The sequence below is a fragment of the Pteropus vampyrus genome, unplaced genomic scaffold (assembly GCF_000151845.1).
Source record: "Pteropus vampyrus isolate Shadow unplaced genomic scaffold, Pvam_2.0 Scaffold229, whole genome shotgun sequence".
Classification (NCBI taxonomy): Eukaryota; Metazoa; Chordata; class Mammalia; order Chiroptera; family Pteropodidae; genus Pteropus; species Pteropus vampyrus.
The window spans coordinates 222,962-244,063 of record NW_011889010.1 but is presented as its reverse complement, the minus strand read 5'-3'; the positions used below and the strand labels follow the sequence as shown (position 1 = coordinate 244,063).

General features: G+C 35.9%; 1 protein-coding gene across 1 annotated transcript in view; it reads left to right on the top strand.

Moving 5' to 3' along the window:
- KIF13B (kinesin family member 13B) overlaps nt 1-21,102 on the top strand; it is a 182,882-nt gene that overhangs the window by 138,005 nt on the left and 23,775 nt on the right. The window contains 5 exon segments of the mRNA XM_023519655.1: nt 276-329; nt 4,344-4,388; nt 4,679-4,699; nt 9,159-9,270; nt 14,656-14,789. Coding sequence (XP_023375423.1) covers nt 276-329; nt 4,344-4,388; nt 4,679-4,699; nt 9,159-9,270; nt 14,656-14,789 — 366 coding nt within the window.

Genomic DNA, 21,102 nt, shown 5'->3' with positions numbered 1-21,102 from the left:
GCCCACTTGGTTGTTGCCTCAGTGTAAACTGGATATCTGATCTTATACAAACTTCCCATCTTAAAATTGTCGATAACCAATTCAATTAAAAAAAAATTGTGCCTTACAGTGTCCCAAAGGCCACTAGTCTAGTTTGTAATTTTGATCTCAACAGTCTCTCTGCTACCATCCAACTTTAACATTCTGTTGATTCGGTTTTCAAAGTCTTATTTCCGGGACCGGGGATGTATGTACTTTCACACATAAAGGACTGATCTCCTTCTTTGTTTCTTCAGTTGTCTGGCAGCCGACAAGATCTCATTCCCTCCTACAGTCTAGGCAGCAACAAGGTAAGTATTTATTTTCCGTCAGCCTTAGATCTACTTCCCATTCACCTTTCCTTCTCTCAGATATCACATGCTAGTTTTGCAGGCCAGAATTTTTCCTATTCTTCAATACACGTGAAATGTATTGGAATGTGTTTAGAGTTCATTTCTTTTCATCTGCCAGGTAGAATACAATTTAATAGACCTTCTTATTACTCTACCTTTTGGAGGTTAAAAAACAATTTTGTTGCTGAAGATCATATTTCTGTTTAGAATATTCCTCCTGCTTATGTCAGAAAAGGAAAAATATTGATGTGATGATTGAAAATGTGTGAGGAATAAGATTATACCTAAAAGTTAATATTATTTGTTAGAAGAAGAAAAAAAGGGAACATATTTTGTTAGCTGGAATTTATTTACTTGTTAATATAGTTTTCCTAACTTAAGAGTATTAAGCATAGATAATTTATTATTAATAAAGGAATCACACTCAAAATTGTCATGACTAGATGTCACATATCAGTTTCATGCCTCATTTTTTTGAGTAAATTGGCCAGATGTTGATATTGTCAAAATGTAGTAACGTGCTCTGTACTGGTATCTTTTTTTTTTTTAATTTTTTAATTCTTTAATGTCACCGCATATTTGACCCCTTTTACCCCATCTACCTCCCCCCTCCCCTTAATCCTTGAGGAGGTTAAAAATGAACAGTGTTGTATAAAATGGTCTGATATCAGGGAATTGTTTTAAAATAGTCTTGGGTCAGGGGGAGGAGTTAGGGGTATAGATAAAAGATTGGCAGCCTAATGATAATTATTAAAGCTAAAGGGGATTTATTATACTACTTTTTCTATTATGCTACACTGTTTTGTTTACATTTGAAATTGTCCTTATAAAAACTCAAGTACTTAAGAACAGTAAAATTGATAAACATTCATTTTTAAGATCTAAGTTACTAGCAATTTGCCTGAAATACATATATATGTATGTGTATATATCCTATTACTTCAGGCAAACTACTGGTAACCTAGATCTTAAAAACGATAGGTTTGACTAACTTGATAAACATAGCATAGGTTACAATTACCTGAACAAAGCAGAGTTTTCAGAAAATTGATCGTGTCATTATTTTTAAATGTAAGTAAAGGAAATATTTTAAGGAAAACCTATTTATAAGAGAAGAAAATCATAATTTTTTCTGTGTGCGTGAGTATGTGTGTTTGGAAATATATCTAACCCAAATCCTCACTTGTAAGTTCCTTGAAAAGAAGTGGCTAAAATTTCTTCACTTTCCTATTTCTCCTCAGTTTCCTTATGTTTAAATGGAGAAAATAACAAAAAATAATAGTATCTACTTGAAAGAAAATTACTGTTCTTCATTTATCCAAATAAATGGAATAAAGGAACATAGATGCTATAATAGAAGTGTGTTAGGTAGTAGGAGCCCAAAGAGGAGAGTAGACACTTCTCTGTGCATTATGCAGGGATCAGGAGAGGCTGCAGGGAGGAAATAGCCCCCTGTAAGCTTAATGGTGAAAGTCCACCCAGGGCAGGGAAGGAGTTGAAGAAGCAGCATGAACAGAGCGTGGAGGGATAATGAAAAAGCTTGCTACATTCGTGACAGCACATGCAGCATGAGTAAAGTAGAGGGCTGATTGTGGGGTAAAACCGGGAGAAAGGGGGCCTTATTTTAGAAGTTCTAACATTATGTGCCAAGGAGTCATAAGGGTGGGTGGGAGCCACTGAAAGAGTAACAGGGCAGTAGCATGCTTAAATTTGAATTGGAAAGTTGTTTTTCTGAACAGCTCACCTCAACCTCGCTTGTTATCCTGTCTGTGGTCCATAAAATTATATTAGAATAATATATATATAATACAAATGTATGCAGTTATCAATGCAGAAATGTGAAAAAAAAATTTAATTGGAGAGTAGAGAGACCAGGTAAGGGAGAAGATTCAGCAGTGGGGAGGGGGGCGAGGAGAGATTGAGATATATTTAGGTGATAGAATCTCAGAATTCTGTGTGCATGAAGAAGTAGGTTGAGCGAGGGAGGAGACTAGGGTGACATACGGGTTTCTGGGTGACAATATACAGAAATGAATTGTAGGAGGGGCAGGCTGAGGATAGAAAATGATATAGTTCAATTTTTGACATTACGGTATCTATGCCAGTTCGAGCATCTGGAAGCCTGGGTTGAAAACAGATTTGGGAGCTCAGGGCATCATTGAAATAATGGGAGGGATTAGATCACAAAGGCGAAGCTATGTGATGGCTTGATGATAGTACTTAGGGGCAAGGGCAGGAGCAGAAGCTGGCCAGAGCGACTGAAAGGAGCCCTCAGAGAGCAAGGAAGACCCGATGGGAGAGTGACTTGGAAACTGGTGGGCCGAAGGTTTAAAAAGTACTCCTTCCAGGTTCTTCAGAGACCGTAAAATGAGGACTGAAAAACTATCCTGGATGTGACAGTGAAGTTTGTTGGAGACCTTTTCCAGGGCACTTTCTGTGGAGGGTTAGGGTGCAGTGAACAGGATGTCATTTAAATAAGTAAATATAACATTACACATTTTTATTACTCTACCAGGACTTTCCCTGTTTTAGTCATTTGATTTCTTGGAGTGCTTGGCTGGGTAACTTAGCGAAGATGAGGAAAGTCTGGTTTCCACTCTCTTAGATGCTACTGGTGTCATGGTGCTGTCACAGCAACAAGAATATGGATCTGTACTCTCTAGTGCAATATATATTTTCGGTTGTTGCCATACACTTCAAAAAAAAATTTAAATGCCCTTTTTTCCCCATTTCAGCAGTTTGCAGTCTTCTTCAAAATTTGGCTTCTCTTGCTCCTCCCTAACCACAGCAGCCCCTGCCTTCTGACAAACAATGGAATTATTGTCAGGGAAAACAGAAGGTGCCAGCTTGCTGTTACTAGCTCTGCTCCAGTTCAGAGTGAAACCATCATGTTATCTTGTTTTGAACTCTTGGCACCCATGAGCCCTGAAAGGTGACAAGGTGACAACTGGGCTTTAGCCAACATCTTGTCACTGTCCTGTGGACATCACTTGACTTCTCACTGTGTCCACATCTGCAGGTTAAATGAATGTTCACATATCAAAATTAGAGATGTTTTGCTTTTCACTTGGGGAAAGGTAGAGGAAAACTGTTCTAAAACAGATTTTTATGAATGGACCTGTTTAAATGAATAAGGAAATTCAGGTGATAGAGGATTATACCTGTGATGCTAGAAAACAAAGGGAAAAGAATACTAAGCAAAGGGGATTTGATTCCGGGTGCTCTTCAGTAAGGAATGGCTCCCCAGTTTTAGATGAGGGGCCCCGCAGGAGTTTTATCATCGCCTAAAGCAGAACATCTCGAAAGATTTTTAGGGAAAATAAATATTCTTAAAATTATATTTACTTACAAGTTAGAAGAGAAACATTTCCCTTCCTATCAGCAGTAAGGAACAGAGGTCCTCCCTGTGGCTTTTTAAATAAAACAACAAACATTTTCAAACATGGCATTGCCTTGAATTCAAAGTGTGTTATTTAAACACTACCCATAATAGGTTCCTCAGAATTGGGTAGTGTTTAAACTAATTGCCATACAGATTCTGTAGATCCTAGTAAACCCCTTTACACAGCATTAGTGCTTACGTATATGTGAAATGACATATATACAAGGGTGTCCACTGCGACATTATTTATTATAATGGCAGAAGATTGGAAGCAATCTAAATGTCCATTTGTTTAGTCTGGTTAAGTACATTTTATTCACTCCCACATGCACATGCACACACCCAAATAAATAAATGGGATGCTAATGCAGCTGTAAAAATAATTAGGAACCACTCCTAATTATTTGGAAAGATCACCAGGATATACTTAGTGATTATTAATGAAACATAGAACACTATGCTGCCATTTGTTTTCTAAAAGGAAGGAGAAAAGAGAGAAGTATGTATGGCTATTTATAGATTTGCTTACATATACGTAACACACCCTATGAGGATGTATGAGAAACTAATACTGTTTCTTATCTGCCTAGGGAGAAGGTGGAAATATGTGGGTATCTGAGCAGGCAGGGGTAGAGGTAGGCAACTTCTCACTGTATGCTTTTTCTGTTATTTGGTTTTGGATCTTGTGAACAGATAACCTATTTAAAAGTAAAATAAAATGTAAAAACTTTATTCTCTACCCTTTTAAGTACCTAGAAGTTTTCGTTCTCTTATATGTAGTAGTCTGAGAAAGTCTCCAAGTTGCTTTATCTGTTACAATTTGCACACAGATCCTAAAGGGAAGATTATTGAAGAAATCGTTTTGGAAAACCTCACTAATGTTTTTTTCTTTTCTTTTCTTTTGGGGACTTCCTGTATTCTTCAGTTTTCAGAGATCCAGGGAGAGGTAATTAATCCATTAGGTTTTCCTAATGAGTAGGATACAAGTACTATCCTACTATCTAAAACTTAATATGCTTGCTTTGCTTTAATTTCAGAATGAGTTTTTAAATGTTTTTATAAGGTGACTAAATTTGACACTGTACTCATTTTTTGGCTCTTACCCTTTTGTATAAAAATAACTTTGGTAGTCAGTATGTATGATTCCTTTCTGATGTTCTTTGTTACCTGGGTCTGTAAGACTGTAAAAGTATCTGTCAAAAGAGACATCTTACTGAATTTAGAAAGCTCTGGAATGTGAAGATTTGAAGTTAATTCGTAGTAACCAAATAATACCAATAAATATTTGAGACCTCATTAGATGTCTTTGTCTCAAGCATGGGACAGGAGGAGAGAAGTGAAAGAAATGGCCAAAGTGCTTGTTGCTTTTCCGACACCACAGAGCTTCGCTCAGAAGCATCTTGGTTTCTTTGCATGAAAGTATTTAATGTACCAGAGAGTTGAGTCAGAAATATAATTTTAGCCTGGACTTGATGATGCTTAAAATGCTAGAAAATGTGTTTTGAAATAATTGAAAATTATTTCAGATATTTCGTTAGTTACGTCTGCCTCGTAAACTTACGCGGGCCTATTTCTGGGTTCTCTGTTTACATTAATCTGTATGTCTATCCCTCTGGTCTTGATTACAAAATCAGAATTATTCAGTAAAAATGTGACATGCCGTGTCTTCCCTGTGCAATAACGGAACGTTCGTTTAGTTGGGATGACACGCAAGGAGATGCCACAGAGCCGGTTCAGCCCTCCCTGTCTCTCCGAATTTTCAGTTAACTTTATGGCCAAGAGTGGTCAGTTGGGAGCAAAGTGACACTAAAAGGTATGGCAGGGAGGCAGGAACTGAGAGTTTGACAGGATTAGGGCTTTGCAGGAGGTGAGAAGAAGTGCTAAAGGGACTAAAAACAATCTCATAGTTTGGCCTGTAACACTTCGAATCGGCCAGCCATATTTTGCATTCCCTTATGTATTGATGCTTGCTACATATTAAAATTGGCATTGTTTTACTAAGCTCCACCAAAATTGAATTTGATTAACTGCTCCCAACTTTTAAATTCACCTTAGGGCCTAAAAGAAATCACTGTTGATAACTATCCCTAATCACAGTGATGTTGTTATTTACCATTACTGGATATTTCATCATGATTGTAAGGCAGTTTTTTAAATAGATTTAATGAAAACTTAGCAAACTTTTTATGACCAGTCTATCAAGATGGACTCACGTGTAGGTGCAGAATTATTTTCAGCTGGTTGTTTTTCCATCTAGAAATTGGCTGTGCATTGAGGAACACTGTCAACATAAAAGCATTGGTATTTCTAAAACCATTTTAGATGGAATTATATATTTTAATGTTAGTAAGACAGTGTGTTTGTCATCTTCTGATGGGAGTTTCTGATGCAATCAGAAGCAGCCAGAAGTCTAAATGAATATCCAGTTAACGAAAGTGGCCTGTGTTTTTTGGTCATGTCCCCTTGCTGGAAACTGCAGTTAGTTGGCCCTGGTGAAGGCCGATGCCAAGTGTGAAGCACTTCTTCAGTGCCTGGACCGGTCCTTGCACTTATCTTTATTTATCTCTTTGTCACTTTTCCTGATAAAAAACAGACCTTTTTATGGAAAATTCAAAAAAATCTGTCTAGCAGAGGAGCAGCAACAGGAAAACTGAGGGCACACAGGGGACCAACGCAAGTCCTCAAGTCAGCTGAGAGCCTCCTGTGTTTCCCTGTGCCTTTAAGCATGGCGCTAGCTAGACATCGTTGTTGTTTTGAATAGAGTTTTGTTTGTATGTATTAAGTATGTAGTAGTATGTATTAAGTTAGTGGAGGGATCCAAAACCAAGCCAGTTTTCTCTCGTCTCTCTGCTCATCTAGGCCGATTCTGAAGTTTGATAGACAGGCAGAATGTTAGAAACAGATCACTGATTAATCTTTTTAGATTCCAGGTGGTGGGGTATAGATTACTGTGATAGAAGTACAAAAAAATAAATTAAAAGTCATACTCTTTCACTTTGAGAGCTGTGCTCAAGAGAGCAGAAAGGTTCAGTGTCTGGCCAAGTGCTTTTCATTCATTGTCCTGAGTTCATCTCCCTCTAAAGTACCATTAACTGGGATGCTTCTTCCTCCCTCCACCCCAACAGTTCAGTACAAGGAGAATAACTCTGGAACAGCCAAGCATATAAAATTAATTAGAAAGATACTAATTGCCTTGTCCCCAGGGGGCAGTGTGTATAGCTAGACCCTGAACCACAGGTTTCATGTCTGGCAAGAGAATGGGGCATGATTTCAGTGGAATGTTTCCCCAGAGATCTGTGGGTGTCAGAGCGAGGATGGAGGAGTGTTGTACTCAGTTTATCATCCAAATTTGTTGTTGCCTGTGTAGCAGAGCTTGTTCTATCTCAGAGTGATTTGAAACACTCCTTATTCTCGTCTCTGGTCGCCAAGACCTGGGAACAGTTAATGTGGAAGATTCCTCAAGGTTAAGATGACGGTTAAGGCAGATGGATGAAGTGAAATGTGTCTCCATTTTTTATGATCTGATGGGGTAGCAATGTGGCTAAGGCGGTGTAAGCGCTGTGTGCGCCTTTTCAGATGTCCTCACTTGAGATATTTGACTACGGGAGATAGTAAGAGTTATTGCTTTCATTCTGATTTGGTAGTAACATTGTGTGTGGGAGTGCGAGCAGGGAACCATGACTCGGAAGCTAGCAGAGCCCCAAGTGTGCCTTGGGGAAGAGGTGATACTTATTTTATTTGTCATTGGACCATTATACACCAAACAGCTGGGGTGCTGACTCCAAATCAACTCCTTAGTTTTCTTAAGGGACAGAGTGCCAATCTGTCAGCTGCTAAACAAGGAAGAAAAATCTAAAATATGAAAATATATTTATTCTCAAATTAAGTAAGTCGTTTTAAAAACAACCTTGCGTTGAGCTTACCACTAAACAAAGCATGAGACTTTTTTCCCTCCGAGGAGCTCCAAAGTGTTGACCTTGGTGTTCAGCCACCTGATTGTGATGTCCCAGAGCACACAGAGCTGCAGCTTCCCAGACAGATAATTAAATTTAAATGCAAAAAAAAATTAATGAAACATTAAAGTATGTAAATCAGTGTGTGATTCATAGTAACACAAATGCTCTTTCAGTGAGGTATTTCAGAATTCATGGTTTCCCAAATCATCTTTTCATGTCTTGTTTTCTTGCTTCCAATGCTAAACATCATATTGTTCTTTAAAATATCAAGTGCTGAGAGAGTTCTTATGGAAAAGTGTTCTCTAAGGTAAACAGCATCCAGATCACTTAGGGATTATTGATTTTATGATCAGTGCTTAGGTCGCTGCTAAAAGCAGATAGGTTTCCAATACATGTTTGAAACCCAAGAGGCTTTTCCACCTCAGTCCATCTTCAGGAGCAGTGAAGAACTTGCTTTGCAGGTGATTACTAATGAAAACCGAAGTCAATGGTAGGGTCACTTCATGTGTGAAATACTAACTTAAACTAATAGATAATACCATTTAACTATAGTGAAAAGGAAGTCGGAGTGATTATCAGAGGATCAAAGGTAACTTAAAGCATTTAAAACATTTGCATCTCACCTCCATTACTTGTATGTAACATTTGGCTGAGGTTTATTCCTTTCCTAGATGGGACTGATGTTAAAAGTGCTATGATGGTATCACTATTTTTATGGCTCACTGCAAGTTTTAGAATGGCAAATTAATCCATCACTTGGCTGGCATTGTTCTAGTATTCTGCAGTAAAATCTCTTTAATGGGAATGTACAAAATAAGTTGAGAGTATAATAAAACTTGTTAATTTAGAGGCTTTCATTATTGGGAACTTGTGATCACTTGGTTTGGACTTAACTGGAACTTATCTGTACTGTCTATTTAAAATGAGAATTGTGGTAATATACTGTTCTAGAATTTTTCCTTTCATGAATGATATGTGAATGGATGGGAAATACACTCCTGGAGAGGAAGGAAGAGTCCCTGATACCACTAGAGTTGTTCCTGGGTTTCAGACGAGAATCTGGAGTGAAAAAGAGTATTTTGAGACAGAAGAGCAGAAACAGCCTAAGAAGCAGAACATAAGGGAGGATTTCAGAAGGAATGTGTTAATATATCCGCATTCGTGGGAGCAACCTGATGTAGTAGAAAGAATGTTAGGTTAGAACTGAGGAGCCTAAAAATGGTAAACTAGAGGGAAATGGAAATGTGAGGTATTATTACCAGGGAAATTAATACTATAAAGAAGATGAAAAGTACAAGAGGAAAAATACTTACGTAATCAAATTGACCGTGTCCTGTAAAGGGAATAAAGTGTTGGTAACGTACAGCAGTTTTTTTCCATAAATATCTTTAGGTATTTTTTTGTTAAATGATTGATTTGAATAAAAATTTCCAATTTTGTCCCCAATAGGGCCGGTGGGAAAGTCAACAGGATGTGTCTCAAATTGCAGTTTCCAGAGGAGTAGCTCCAGTTGCCCCACCCCTCCCTGATTGTCCCCAAAATACCCATTCTCCTGATCCGGGTAAGTTATATTTTTGTTGTCAATCACTCCTATGAAATTTGAGCAGCTTTCAGAAATAGTTTAAATCAGGATTTCCTACCAGGTAACCACCGTCCTCCTGGTCTATCTCTTTTCTTGTCTTAACATGTTGAGTTATATTGATTTTCGAATGTTGGATTTGTCTTGAATTCCTGTGATAAATATCCCTTGATCATTAATGTGTTATCCTTTATATTTGCTTGATTCCATTTGCTAATATCTCGTTAAGGATTTTTGTGTATATATAATACGATGAATGTCTGTACTTTTTTCGTAATAATGTCTTTCTTAGGTTTTAGTATCATGATTATGTTGGCCTCGTAAGATAACTTGGGAAATTTTTCCTTATCTTTTTTTTCTGAAAAGGTTTATGTAAACTTGGTGCTATGTCTTCCTTAAATGTTTGATAGGATTCGCCGGTGACACTATCTGGGCCTGGAATTTTGTCTGGGAAGATTTAAAATTATGACTTCAGTTTCTTTAATGTAGGGTTATTTAACTTTTTGTATTTCCTTATGAAACAGTTTTCATAAGTTATGTTTTGCAGAGAATTTTCTATTTCATCTAAATTATTAAATTTATTTTCATAAATGTTAGTGTTCTCTATTGCCCTCTTAATGGGATCTATTTTGATAGTCCTTTTTATTCTCATATATATAATTTTTTTTTTCTGTTTCTCTTGAAATACTTTTGAGGCAGGTTTTCAGTTTTCATAGTTTCTTCACAGAACCAACATTTGGTATTATTTTCTGTTTCATTGATTTCTGTTATTTCTTTTTGCATTTCACAGATTTTGGCATGTGTGCTTTCATTATTATTATATTCAAAATATTTTCTGATTTCCCTGTGATTTATTCTTGGAGCCATGGGTTATTGAGCATGTTAATTCATTTTCATATATCTGCGGGGTATGTTTATTATTGATTCCTTATTTAATTTCATCATGATCAGAGAAATAGACTCTTTAATATTTCAGTCTTTTGAAATTTTTTAAAACTGTTCTATCTTGGTGAACATTCTATGTGCACTTGAAAAGAATGTCTATTCTGTTTGGGGGCATAGTGTTCTGGATATATCAGTTATGTCAAGGTGGCTGATAACCTTGTTCAAATTTTCTGTATCCTTACTGATTTTTTTTTTCAATTTGTTCGATCAGTCACTGAGGGCATTGAATCTCCAAAGATGATTGTGAAAACTGTCTCTTTTCCCCTTTAATTATATCAGTTTTTGCATCATTCACTTAGAAACTCTATTTGGGATATACACATTTAGGGTTGTTATTTTTTCCTGACGAAGTGATATTTCTTATTGTGAAGTGTCCCTTTACATCTCTAGTAATACGTTGAAATGTGTCTTGCTTGACATTAATACAGCCACATAAGCTTTTCTTTGGCTTATTGTTTGCATGGTGTATCTTTTTCTCAGTCTTTTGTATTTTAGCCTATATCTGTCTTTAAATTAAAAGTGATTTTCTTGTAGACAGACAGCACATAGTTAGGGCTAGCTTTTTAAAAATATCTAATATGATAACTTCTTCCTTTTAATCAACATGTTTAGTTCTTTTACATCTGATATTATTATGTCTGCCATGTTGCTGTTGGTTTCTCTTTGGCCTTTTTATTTTCTTCTTCACTGTGACTTCCTCTTTGCCTTCTTTTGGTTTAATTGAAAAATATTTTTTAGTGTTTTTTATTTCCTCTTTTGGCTTTTGGGTATACCTGTATTTTTTACTTATTAGAGTCTCTTCTCAAGGACCATAGCATACATTCTTAACCTATCACAGTCTACAAATTAATATCACTTCCTACTGCACAAATATAAGAGCCTTGTAACAGTGTAATTCCATTTACCTGTTCCCCACCTGCCCCTTATTTTGTGTTGTTGTTGTTATATCTTTTAAAGATGTTATGAACCCATTTTACAATGTTACTCTTTTTTACTTTAAAATTGCCACTTTTAAGGAAATGAAGAGACTATAGATAATCTTTTCTATTTTCCTTTATGTTTATTATTTCTATCCAATTCTTCCTGAAGACCTTATAGTCATCTGATGCAATTTCTGTAGCCTGAAAAATATCCTGTATTATTTCTTATTGTACAGTACTCATAGAGCAGAATGATCTCTTTATTTGAGAATATCTTAATTTCACCTTTTTTTTGAAGGGTATTTTCTCTAGATAGAGAATTCTGGGTTGATAGTTTGTTTCTTTTAGCACTTCAAAGATGTTACATTATCTTTTAGACTCCTTTTCCGATGAGAATGCAGCCATCATTTCTGTCACCTTTACCCTACACGTAATGTGTCTTTGCTCTCAAAATTTTCTTCTTTTCCTCCTCCTCCTCTTCCCCCTCGCTCCTCATCCTCCCCTTCCCTCCTCCCCTCCCTCTTCCTCCTTCCCTTTCCCCACCTCCTCCTCATTCTTGTTAAACAATGATATGCTTAGGTATAGTTTTCTTTTTATTTATCTTGCTTGGGTTTCATCCATGTTATTGGATCTGTAAGTTGAAGTTTTTCAACAAATTTGGGAAATGTTCGGCTATTAGTTCATTAAATTTTTTCCTCCGTCCTTTTCTCTCTTTCTGATTCTTCCGATAATCTAATTATACATGTGTGGGATTGCTTAATATTGATTGCCCAGGTCACAGAAGCACTATTCTTTTTCAACTTTTTAAAAAATCTTTTTATTTTATTCTTGTTTCTTCTGATTGGATAATTGCTTTTGCCATTTACAATCCTGTGTTTAGCATATCCAGGTAACTTTTTATTTCACTTATTCTTTTCAGTTTTAGAATTTCCACTTTCTTCTTTTTTAAATAGTTTTAATTTCTCTGCTGGTATTCCCTATCTGTATATTTGTTAAGGCCATAGTCTTCTTTATATCTTTGGACCTGTGTATAAAAGCTGCTTTAAAGTTTTCATCTGCTAAATCCAGTATCTGGACCATCTCACGTTCTATTTCTGTTAACTGCTTTTATCTTGACTATGGGTCATATTTAATGAGTTTTGACAAATGTGTTTACCCATGTAACTTACACCCCAGTCAAGATATAGAAGATTTATGTGACTCCAGTTACTCCCCGCAGTCAGCCAGTGTTCTGATTTTAGATTAGTTTTGCCTGTTCTACAATTTCATATAAATGGAATCATACAATACATAATCTTTTTGTGTTTGGTTTCTTTTGCTTAGCATCTCTGTTCAAGTCATACATGCTGCTTCATACATTATATAATCAGTGCTTCCTTGATTTACATATTTACCGCTTTGATCATTATTATTTCTTGTACCTCACCCGATTCTTCTGAGTATAGTTTTTTTTTTAGTGAATTATATTAATCATAAGTGCTTTTAGAAACCATCTTTTAGTGACAAACTCTTTCTTTTATATGTTAAAGTTTTTATTTTGCTCTCACTCTGAAGAATCCTTTTACTCTGGAAAATACCTAGCATACAAAGTAAAAAGAGAAATATGACATGCCCTCAATACCCCCTTCTGGTTTCAAAATTATCAGTTCATCACTAGTCTTACTTAGCTGTACTCCCACTACTTCTCCACACCCTATCTTGATGATTTTGAAGAAGATCCCAGGTACTATTTTATCTGTAAATATTTGTACATGTATCTCTAAAGCAGTACCCACAATAATAGTTTACTCCTGAGAAAAATGAAAATTAATTTCTAAATATCATTAAACATCTTGTTTATGTTTAGATTTTCCTAATTGGATCAAAAATATCTTTTATGTATTTTGAATGAAAACCCAAGTTTTATACATGGTGATTAGTCGATATGTGTCTTAAGTCTGTTGAATGTATGGGCTCCTCTTTATCTTTTTTCTCCGTCGCAGTGTATTTGTTTCATTGACGTTATCGTTGAAGAGACCAGGTTTTTGTACAGTAGACTGTACATTCTTATTTTTGCTGGTTACATCCCCACGAGGTTCTTTAAACGTGATTCTCTCTGTCTCCTTTATTTTCTGTAAATTGGTGGGCAGATCTACAGCTCTGGTCAGATTCAGGCCAATTTGAGAGAGGTGAGGGAGGTAGGATAAACGAATGGGTAGTTTTGAGTACTTCCCTCAAGAGACACAGGATGTCTGATTGTCTCTCTTTTTTGTGATATATGCAGCCTTGGATTAATTGTTGGCTAGATCTTTATTTAATTAGAGGTCATCCTCACTCTAGAGTGTTAGTTCAACTACATGTAGAACTCTAGATTGTCCCTAATTTTTTTCTCAGCATTTAGATGATTCTATCTTCTGGCTCTTTGTTCATCTTAAATTTATCTTATTTTCTGTTTGTCTCTTTTTTTTCTGTTTGCTTTTCTTTCTTATTTTTGTCTTTCTTATATATTGTTTAACTTTTTAAACTTAGTTTTAACATATCGCTTGACATTATAGCTATCTCTTTGCTTTATTTTTTCAGTTATTGCTCTCATGGTTACAAAATAGCATTACCTTTTCATAGTTTACTTAGAATTACTATATACTACTTTATGTAAAATGTAGAAACCTTACAACTGTATATAGGTCCAGAATTGGAGTCATTTCAGGGGTTAGCATGAAGAGATATGGGGGTGTCTGTGTACTTCTCTTCAGGCAGTGTGACATACAAATTCCTCAAGTTCTCTTGCTTTTTTAAAAAATAAATGTATCATGAAGATACAGTCTTTTATCATTTATGACTTGGATTACATTTTCCTAAAAATTTAGTTTTCTTCACTAAGCGGAGGAAATCTTCTATCATAGGCATTATTTGCATGTCTGATCCCAGTGTTTGGTAATTAAGAGTGGTAAAAATGTGGTTGTTTTAGGACATCTGTCCCTCTCTTGTAAAAAACAACTAAAAACATGACTCTCTCCTTGAAAGGTCAGTTTCATCATCTTCATGCAGTAAATAGCATGGAAAATTAAAGTTGAATAATACATAGTCCCCGACTTTGAAGAGTTTAAAGTATAGATGGAATGCTGTGCATGTGTGTCATCAGCTCTGCGATTTAAAAATGAAAAACTCCATTTTGTTCAAAGATAGAAGTTAGTATTTGAGCCAGTTAGTGACCAGGACTGGGGTTGGATTACCTTTTGCATACTAAAAGGAACACTGGATATTAGAACATTTTAGAGGTACCCTAGTTGCTGCTATATTTAATTAGAAAAGGAAACACCACTGTGTTTGAGTGTAACTCTAATGGTGCTATGTTTTTTTAATATTAAATTTTAAGGCTACTTTTTTGATTTATGTTGTTGTTAGATTTGCTTACAAATGATATTTGGCAAATTTACAGTAAAGAAAATGTCTATGTAATTTAGTTTTCTTCACTGAGTCTATGTTTTTGTCTTACCTCTTTCTCTTTTAATATTTTTGACAGGATTTAGTGGTCTAGCGGCCTCCTACTTGCATCCAGTAAAATCCTTTGTGCCGCAGATGCCGAAGCTGCTGAAGTCTCTCTTCCCTGTCCGCGACGAGAAAAGGGGCAAACAGCCACCTCCCCTTGCACATCAGGTAAAAGCATCAAGAAAGCAACAGTGAACATTTTCCTAATAGATTGCTGGCAAAACGACACTGTACGTTGCACCGAAGCTGGAGGGGAGGGGGGCAGCGGGGGACAGCGACAATGGTGGTGGGGGCGTTAAAACTGGGCTTTTAGACCTGGTAAAAGCTTGTGATAATTTCTCTTCCACTCTCTTCAGAGATAACAGAGCTGTTTAAACTTATTGACACTCTCAATCCTTTTTGCTTTTAAAAAATGCCAAGTACGCTACTAATGTGATTTATGGTAATATCACTTAGAGCAACAATAGTAAAATTTATGAAGTGCACTTAGTGTTGTTTGTGTATTGCCAAACAGAAAATGTAATTCTATTTTTAATTCTTGATTTCATTTCTTATTTCAAATAATTTTATATCATCACTGCCCTTCTCTCTCAACCTCTTTTGCTTCTACTATGGTTTACCTATTCTTTCACTTACAATATTAAAAGTGATCATTTGTTTTATTTCCCCTTTTTCTTAAAACTCTACCCACCCTTAGAATAAGTTTTAGAGAAAATGTTAAAGGGTTTTCCAGATAATCAGGAAACTGCTCTTATGAAATTGTGAATGGGAAGCCTGTTAGAAATGCAATTTCTAGACTTATTTAGGTGTGAATTCAGCAGAAAATGATAAATGAGGGTTTATTTATACTCATTCAAAAGCACATACAGTGCAAGTTCAGTTGTTGAGTAGGTCTTTTGACATCAGCTTCTTCACATTCACTTAAACATTCGAGTTAAATGCAGGTGAATCCTTGTCTGAGACCTTAACTTTTTAAAAGAATTTTCTAAGTTTATGAATGCATATGCAAGGCGATGGTGTTAGTTTTGTAAGGCTGCTGTGCAGATGTACAATATTTTCAATCTAGCATTATATAAGCATTTACATAAGCATACGTGAACACGTGTTAGATGAAAACATTGAGATTTTGGAAATCTTTAAATTTAACTAGGCATATGACAGGGGCTTGAAAGTTATCAAAATAAATCTATGACCATGAGAGCTAAAAGAAATAGCAAGTCTAATACTTGGTGAGGGTTGGGGTAGGTAAAATGATTTTTCCAAGGGTTTGTTATTGTACACATTATTCTGCTAGAAACTTCCATTTTCTGTTATTTCCCAAAGCATGAGTCATGCACTGTGTCAGAATTTTCATGGTAACTTTTTAAAAAGGTGTCTAAAAAAAATACAGCCTGATTTCATACCCCAAATCCCTCCTGGAGGCACCTTATAATCTGCATTTATTTTATTATTATTATTTTTAATTAAGTTATTAGGGTAACATTGGTTAATATAATTATATAATTTTCAGGTGTACATTATAATTTAACATCTGCATATTCTATTGTGTGTTTACCACCCAAAGTCCAGTTTCCTTCAGCTACCATATATTTGATCCCCTTTACCCACCCTTCCTCTAACCCGCAATATTAGACCCCTTTACCTCTCCTCCCACCCCGCGCCATAATCTACATTTATAAGCAGCCAAGGTCATTCTTATTCACATTAAAGTTTAATAACCATTGTTTTTCAATTGCTTTTTGGTGAAGACAGTTATATACATTAAAGGAGACTGGAATGACATTAGAAGTCATTGAATCAGCCTACTATAGTTACAATTATTTTTTAAAGTTACTTTGAGTTTTTAATATAGAAAGTCACATCATCTGCTACAATAAGAAATTATTTTTACTGTTTTGACAATAAGTGATTGTTTCTTCTAGAAGAGCAATAATGTGTCAGAAACAAACCTAGAAATTGGAAGATAACTAATTTACCCAATTTAAGGGAGACGATCTTGAAATATTTCGACGAGATCTTAAAGCAGTATTTGTTAATTCAGTTTACTTTCTTTTTGAGCATATATGAGCAAAGATGTTGGGGAAAGTGGTCCCACATGTTTTATATTTTATAAATAAATAAAAAGATAAATACAAAACTGGACTTAACAAAGATGCCTAATAGTAGAGCTAAAATGATCCAGTTGGTTTGTGAGATCCTCACGTTACTGATGGACCTTTTCTTAAGGTTGCCAGGGAGCTACATCTACATGGTGCCTGCACTCTGTCCTCATCGGACTCGACCTTCCAGCAGCCTCATGCTTGAAACACTTTCATCTCTAGGCTTCCTTTGGCGGTACCTTTGCTGGCTTCCCTTCTGCTGACTGCTCAGTCGCCGTTTATTCCACCAAGCTGCTAACATTCAGGTGCCCCAGAGCTCTGTCCTGGGCCACCCTTTTCTTTTTTAAAACCTAATTCTTTCCTTGGGTAGTGTCATTCAGTCCCATGGCTTTGACTATTTTATACACTGACAATACTCACATTTCCATCTCCAGCCCAGACTTTGTCACTGAGCTCTGGCTTCATGGATCTGATTATTTATTAAACTTCTCTACTTAGATATCAGTTAGGCATTCACATTTTACAAATCTATAACATGACTGTTTGCTTCAGCTTACAAGTCTGTTTACTCCCAACACACAGAATACTTAGAAAAATACATGACCATCTCGTTATGTAGCACAGACATCCACCTAGTTGCTTATACCTTACAAATAGTCCATCAGTAAAATCGTGTAGGTACCAGCCACTTCCAATCCAGTGACTTCTGGCCATCTCCATTTCTCATCACTCGTCCAGACTACCATCATCCCTTGACTATTGCAGTGGCCTCCCAGTGGGTGTATCTGACACTGTTTTTTGCCTCACAACAGTCTTATCATTTATAGAGTAGCCAGAGTGATCCTTTAAAGCCTTACATTAGTCCATGCTTGAAACTTTCCACTGCTTCTCACTGAAACTGAATAAAATCTGAATTCCTTACTTGGCTGACAGCATCCTCTGTGATCTGGTCCCCTTGACCTTTACTCTTTATTCCCTTTATTCTCCTCTTTGTTCACCATACTAAGCCATATTGGCTGTTTTAGTGTGTGTGTGTGTGGTGTGTGTGTGTGTGTGTGTGTGTGTGTGTGTGTGTGTGTGTGTGTTAATCTCAATAACACACGAAGCTCCTTTTGGTTTTAAGAGTTTTTGTACTTGTCTTTCCTTCCACTTGGACTACTCTTCTCCAAGTCTTTGCATGGCTCCTAGGTCTCTAGAAGAGTGGTTTATTATTCGAGTGGCTAAGAAAGGCCACTCTAAGGAAGTATGTCTGAGTTTAGAGTGGTCTTCACCAACCAAAGTAAAACAATAGCCTCCACCATATGTGGTACACTATATTACTATGTTTCATCTTTCCCTTGAGAGTTATTGTTATGTCTGTATATTTATTAATTATCTCTCCTCTAGAATGTAATCCTTGAAGGCAGGGGCATAGTCAGTAACAAAAGGTCTATCGGTTGACTGACCATGACATATATACAGATTATAATATTATTTTGTATGTACCAAGTGTCATACAGTGGTATAAAGAACTATGTTTACAGTTTAGAGGTGAGAGAATCACATCTGAATGGGAATTTGAAATATCAAGACATATTCATGATCTTTCTTTCCTAGATTGATTTAAGTTATACTAAAGAACCATTCTTAAATGAGAGAAAAACTTTAGCTTATTGTTTTGTATTTAGTTGATCAAAGATGCTTATATTAATTTCATTTTTACTATCTCTGATAAAGCTCTAAAAGAAATAAATTATAATTTTAAATGACAATATCAATAACGAGGTTCTATTACTTGGACCACTTTAATTATGCTTTAAGTTTTTACCTCCTGAGTGGGATTTCATCCTTACAAATGGAACACTTTAGTGCCAGTGGAGTTTCAAAGTAACAGCAACAGGAACAATGTTATGTTGGCTACTTTAGTGTTTCCCAATTTTTTTTTTTTACTTTAATGGCATCCCATTCACTTGAGAATTGGATTACATAGTGAAAAGTTGAGGTTCTTACTTTTTTTGATAACCTATTCTACCCCTCCTTGTGGAACCTCCAAGTCTTCTCTGGAAAAAGTTGGCTTATTTCCAACCAGTCTTTGCCTCAGAGTTTTCTCTGCTATTACTCAGGAGTTAAAGGGAGGGGAGGTGGAGGTTCTGTGCTCTCTCGGGCTACTCCAGCTATAGATTAGTCAACTATATCTCATATAATTATTGTTTTGTGATTTTTCAGTTGTCTTGCCAGGGTCTTGCTTAAACTAGGGAGCCCAGAGGTGATACAGTAACCCCTACTCTTGAAAATAGTACAACTATTATTACCTTCCTCTTCTAAATAATGTACTTCTACCAAAGTAGCATATGATTGCTTTTTTTTTTTTTTTAAGGCGGTTATTAGCTCATTGTGCTTCTGGTCATTAACATTCTCTTTCATTTTCCTGTTTATTTGTTTACACTCTTGTCAATGAGTTCTCTTCTGTTATTATGTTTAATCGATTTGTAAAAAAAATAAGGAACTTTAGATTTGTTTCTAAAATTTCGTATTTTGATTTCGTTTTAACATTTCTAGGATATCAAGATTTTTTGAGTGATTATTTATAAAATACATGCATTCTAGCTATCATCTGCAAACTTTCTAAGGGTATAATGTATCTACATTTGAGTGATAAACAAAATATTGAACATTATAGGGCAGAAGAGAGAACCCTGTCATATGCAACTAGAGGTCACCCCTTCAAGTCAGAGTGACAGATGAACACATTTCAGCTCTACACACATATTCAGTAACTTCCATCTCCAATCCACATTTCATTCTCTCTCTACCAAAGAGATTAATGGGAGATGTTGTTAGTTAAATGGAAATCCTCTGTATCACTAACCTAGTTAGCCTGAAACAAAAATGCATACCGACGAGCATTCTAGATCACCTTTTCACGGCCGGGCTTTGCTATAGCTCTGTGTGAAGTCTAATGGTATGACTTACTAGTAGCATAAAGAAATACACAAACACCCTGAACCTTGCTCTCATTTTGATTCTGTTTTTTTATTTGCTGCTAGTACTTTGTTAGGATGCTAATTTCAGAGGCCAGTATAAATAATTATTAAGTAATAATAACAGACTAAAAAATGTGTAGGTTTCAGAATATCATCAGAAAGAGAACCCAGAAAAATAGAAGTCAGTACACACACCTAAAAGGAATCTGGATCAATTCTACAGTGTAGGATGGGATAAATATTGATATCAACATTGCATAAAACTTAGAGACAATAAGTCAATAATAACCTTGCTTAAGACTTATAATGTGAAACAGCACAGAAAACAAACAGAAATCCCCAGATGGTTTGAGTATCAACAGAGACAGTACATGGTAACCAAAGCAACCACGTGTAACAGCATGCTCTCGTTCCCACCGCACCCACACCCTTCTCTCGCCATCATTCCTAAAGCCATTTCTCTCTCCATTTGCCACCTAAGTATGACGAAAGATATTAAAACTTCTTCCTTTTTATGTGTCTGTCCCAGTTTAGTTTGAAGACTTAAAACTCTTCTCTGAAACAGAATAACAGTCACCTAATAATGTACCTAAACACTACCCCCGGGTTCTCTTCGGCATAATTAGACTGCACTTAGATTCTTGCACTCGGTTCTGGATTTGTTACTATTAGAAATCCACTGACCAACTGGAATTATTTCAGAGAATAACATCAGAAATGATTTATGAGGAAAGATTAAAGGAGTTATTTATAGTTTAACCAAACAATGACTGAGAGAGTCGGCTGTATAAGCATTCAAGGCAGATCAACACCAAAGGCGGGGAGAGTTGTATAAGGCTGGGGTGGCATGAAAGGCATAGAATGACAGAAATGAAATTAATGAAGGGAATGGTAACAACTGCGAATAAGCGAAATGATTTATAGATAGCAGGGTACTCTTAAAAAAACAACAACATGGGATTTCTGTCTCTTCTATTTTTTTAAAAATAAGATTTTGAGAATATAAAAACAGTCCAGGTAAGAACCAAGGAATGGAATAGGTGCTGTTTCTACCACTCATGCCTCATATTTTCATTGTTAGGTGGAAGGAGGCAGAAGTTGTGTAAGGAAGGAGCGATTATTATCAAAAAAGTACTTTTAATCAGTGTGTCCTTGACATTTTCAAACAAGAATGTTCAGTTCCCTCCCTCACACAAAGATACAAACATACAACCACAGTGAAACTCTAATAAAAGGATTGATGTTTGTTAACTTGTTCTTTGGGGTCAGCTGGTTCTCAGATCAAGATGCTATTTTTTTTGGCATTATATTTCAATATTTGAAAAGATTCATGGATCTTTTCTTGTAAGGTAGAAGTTAACAGTTTATTTGAAAGATTTAAAAACGAAGATTCTTATCTTTTACAAAATCTTTTGGTTT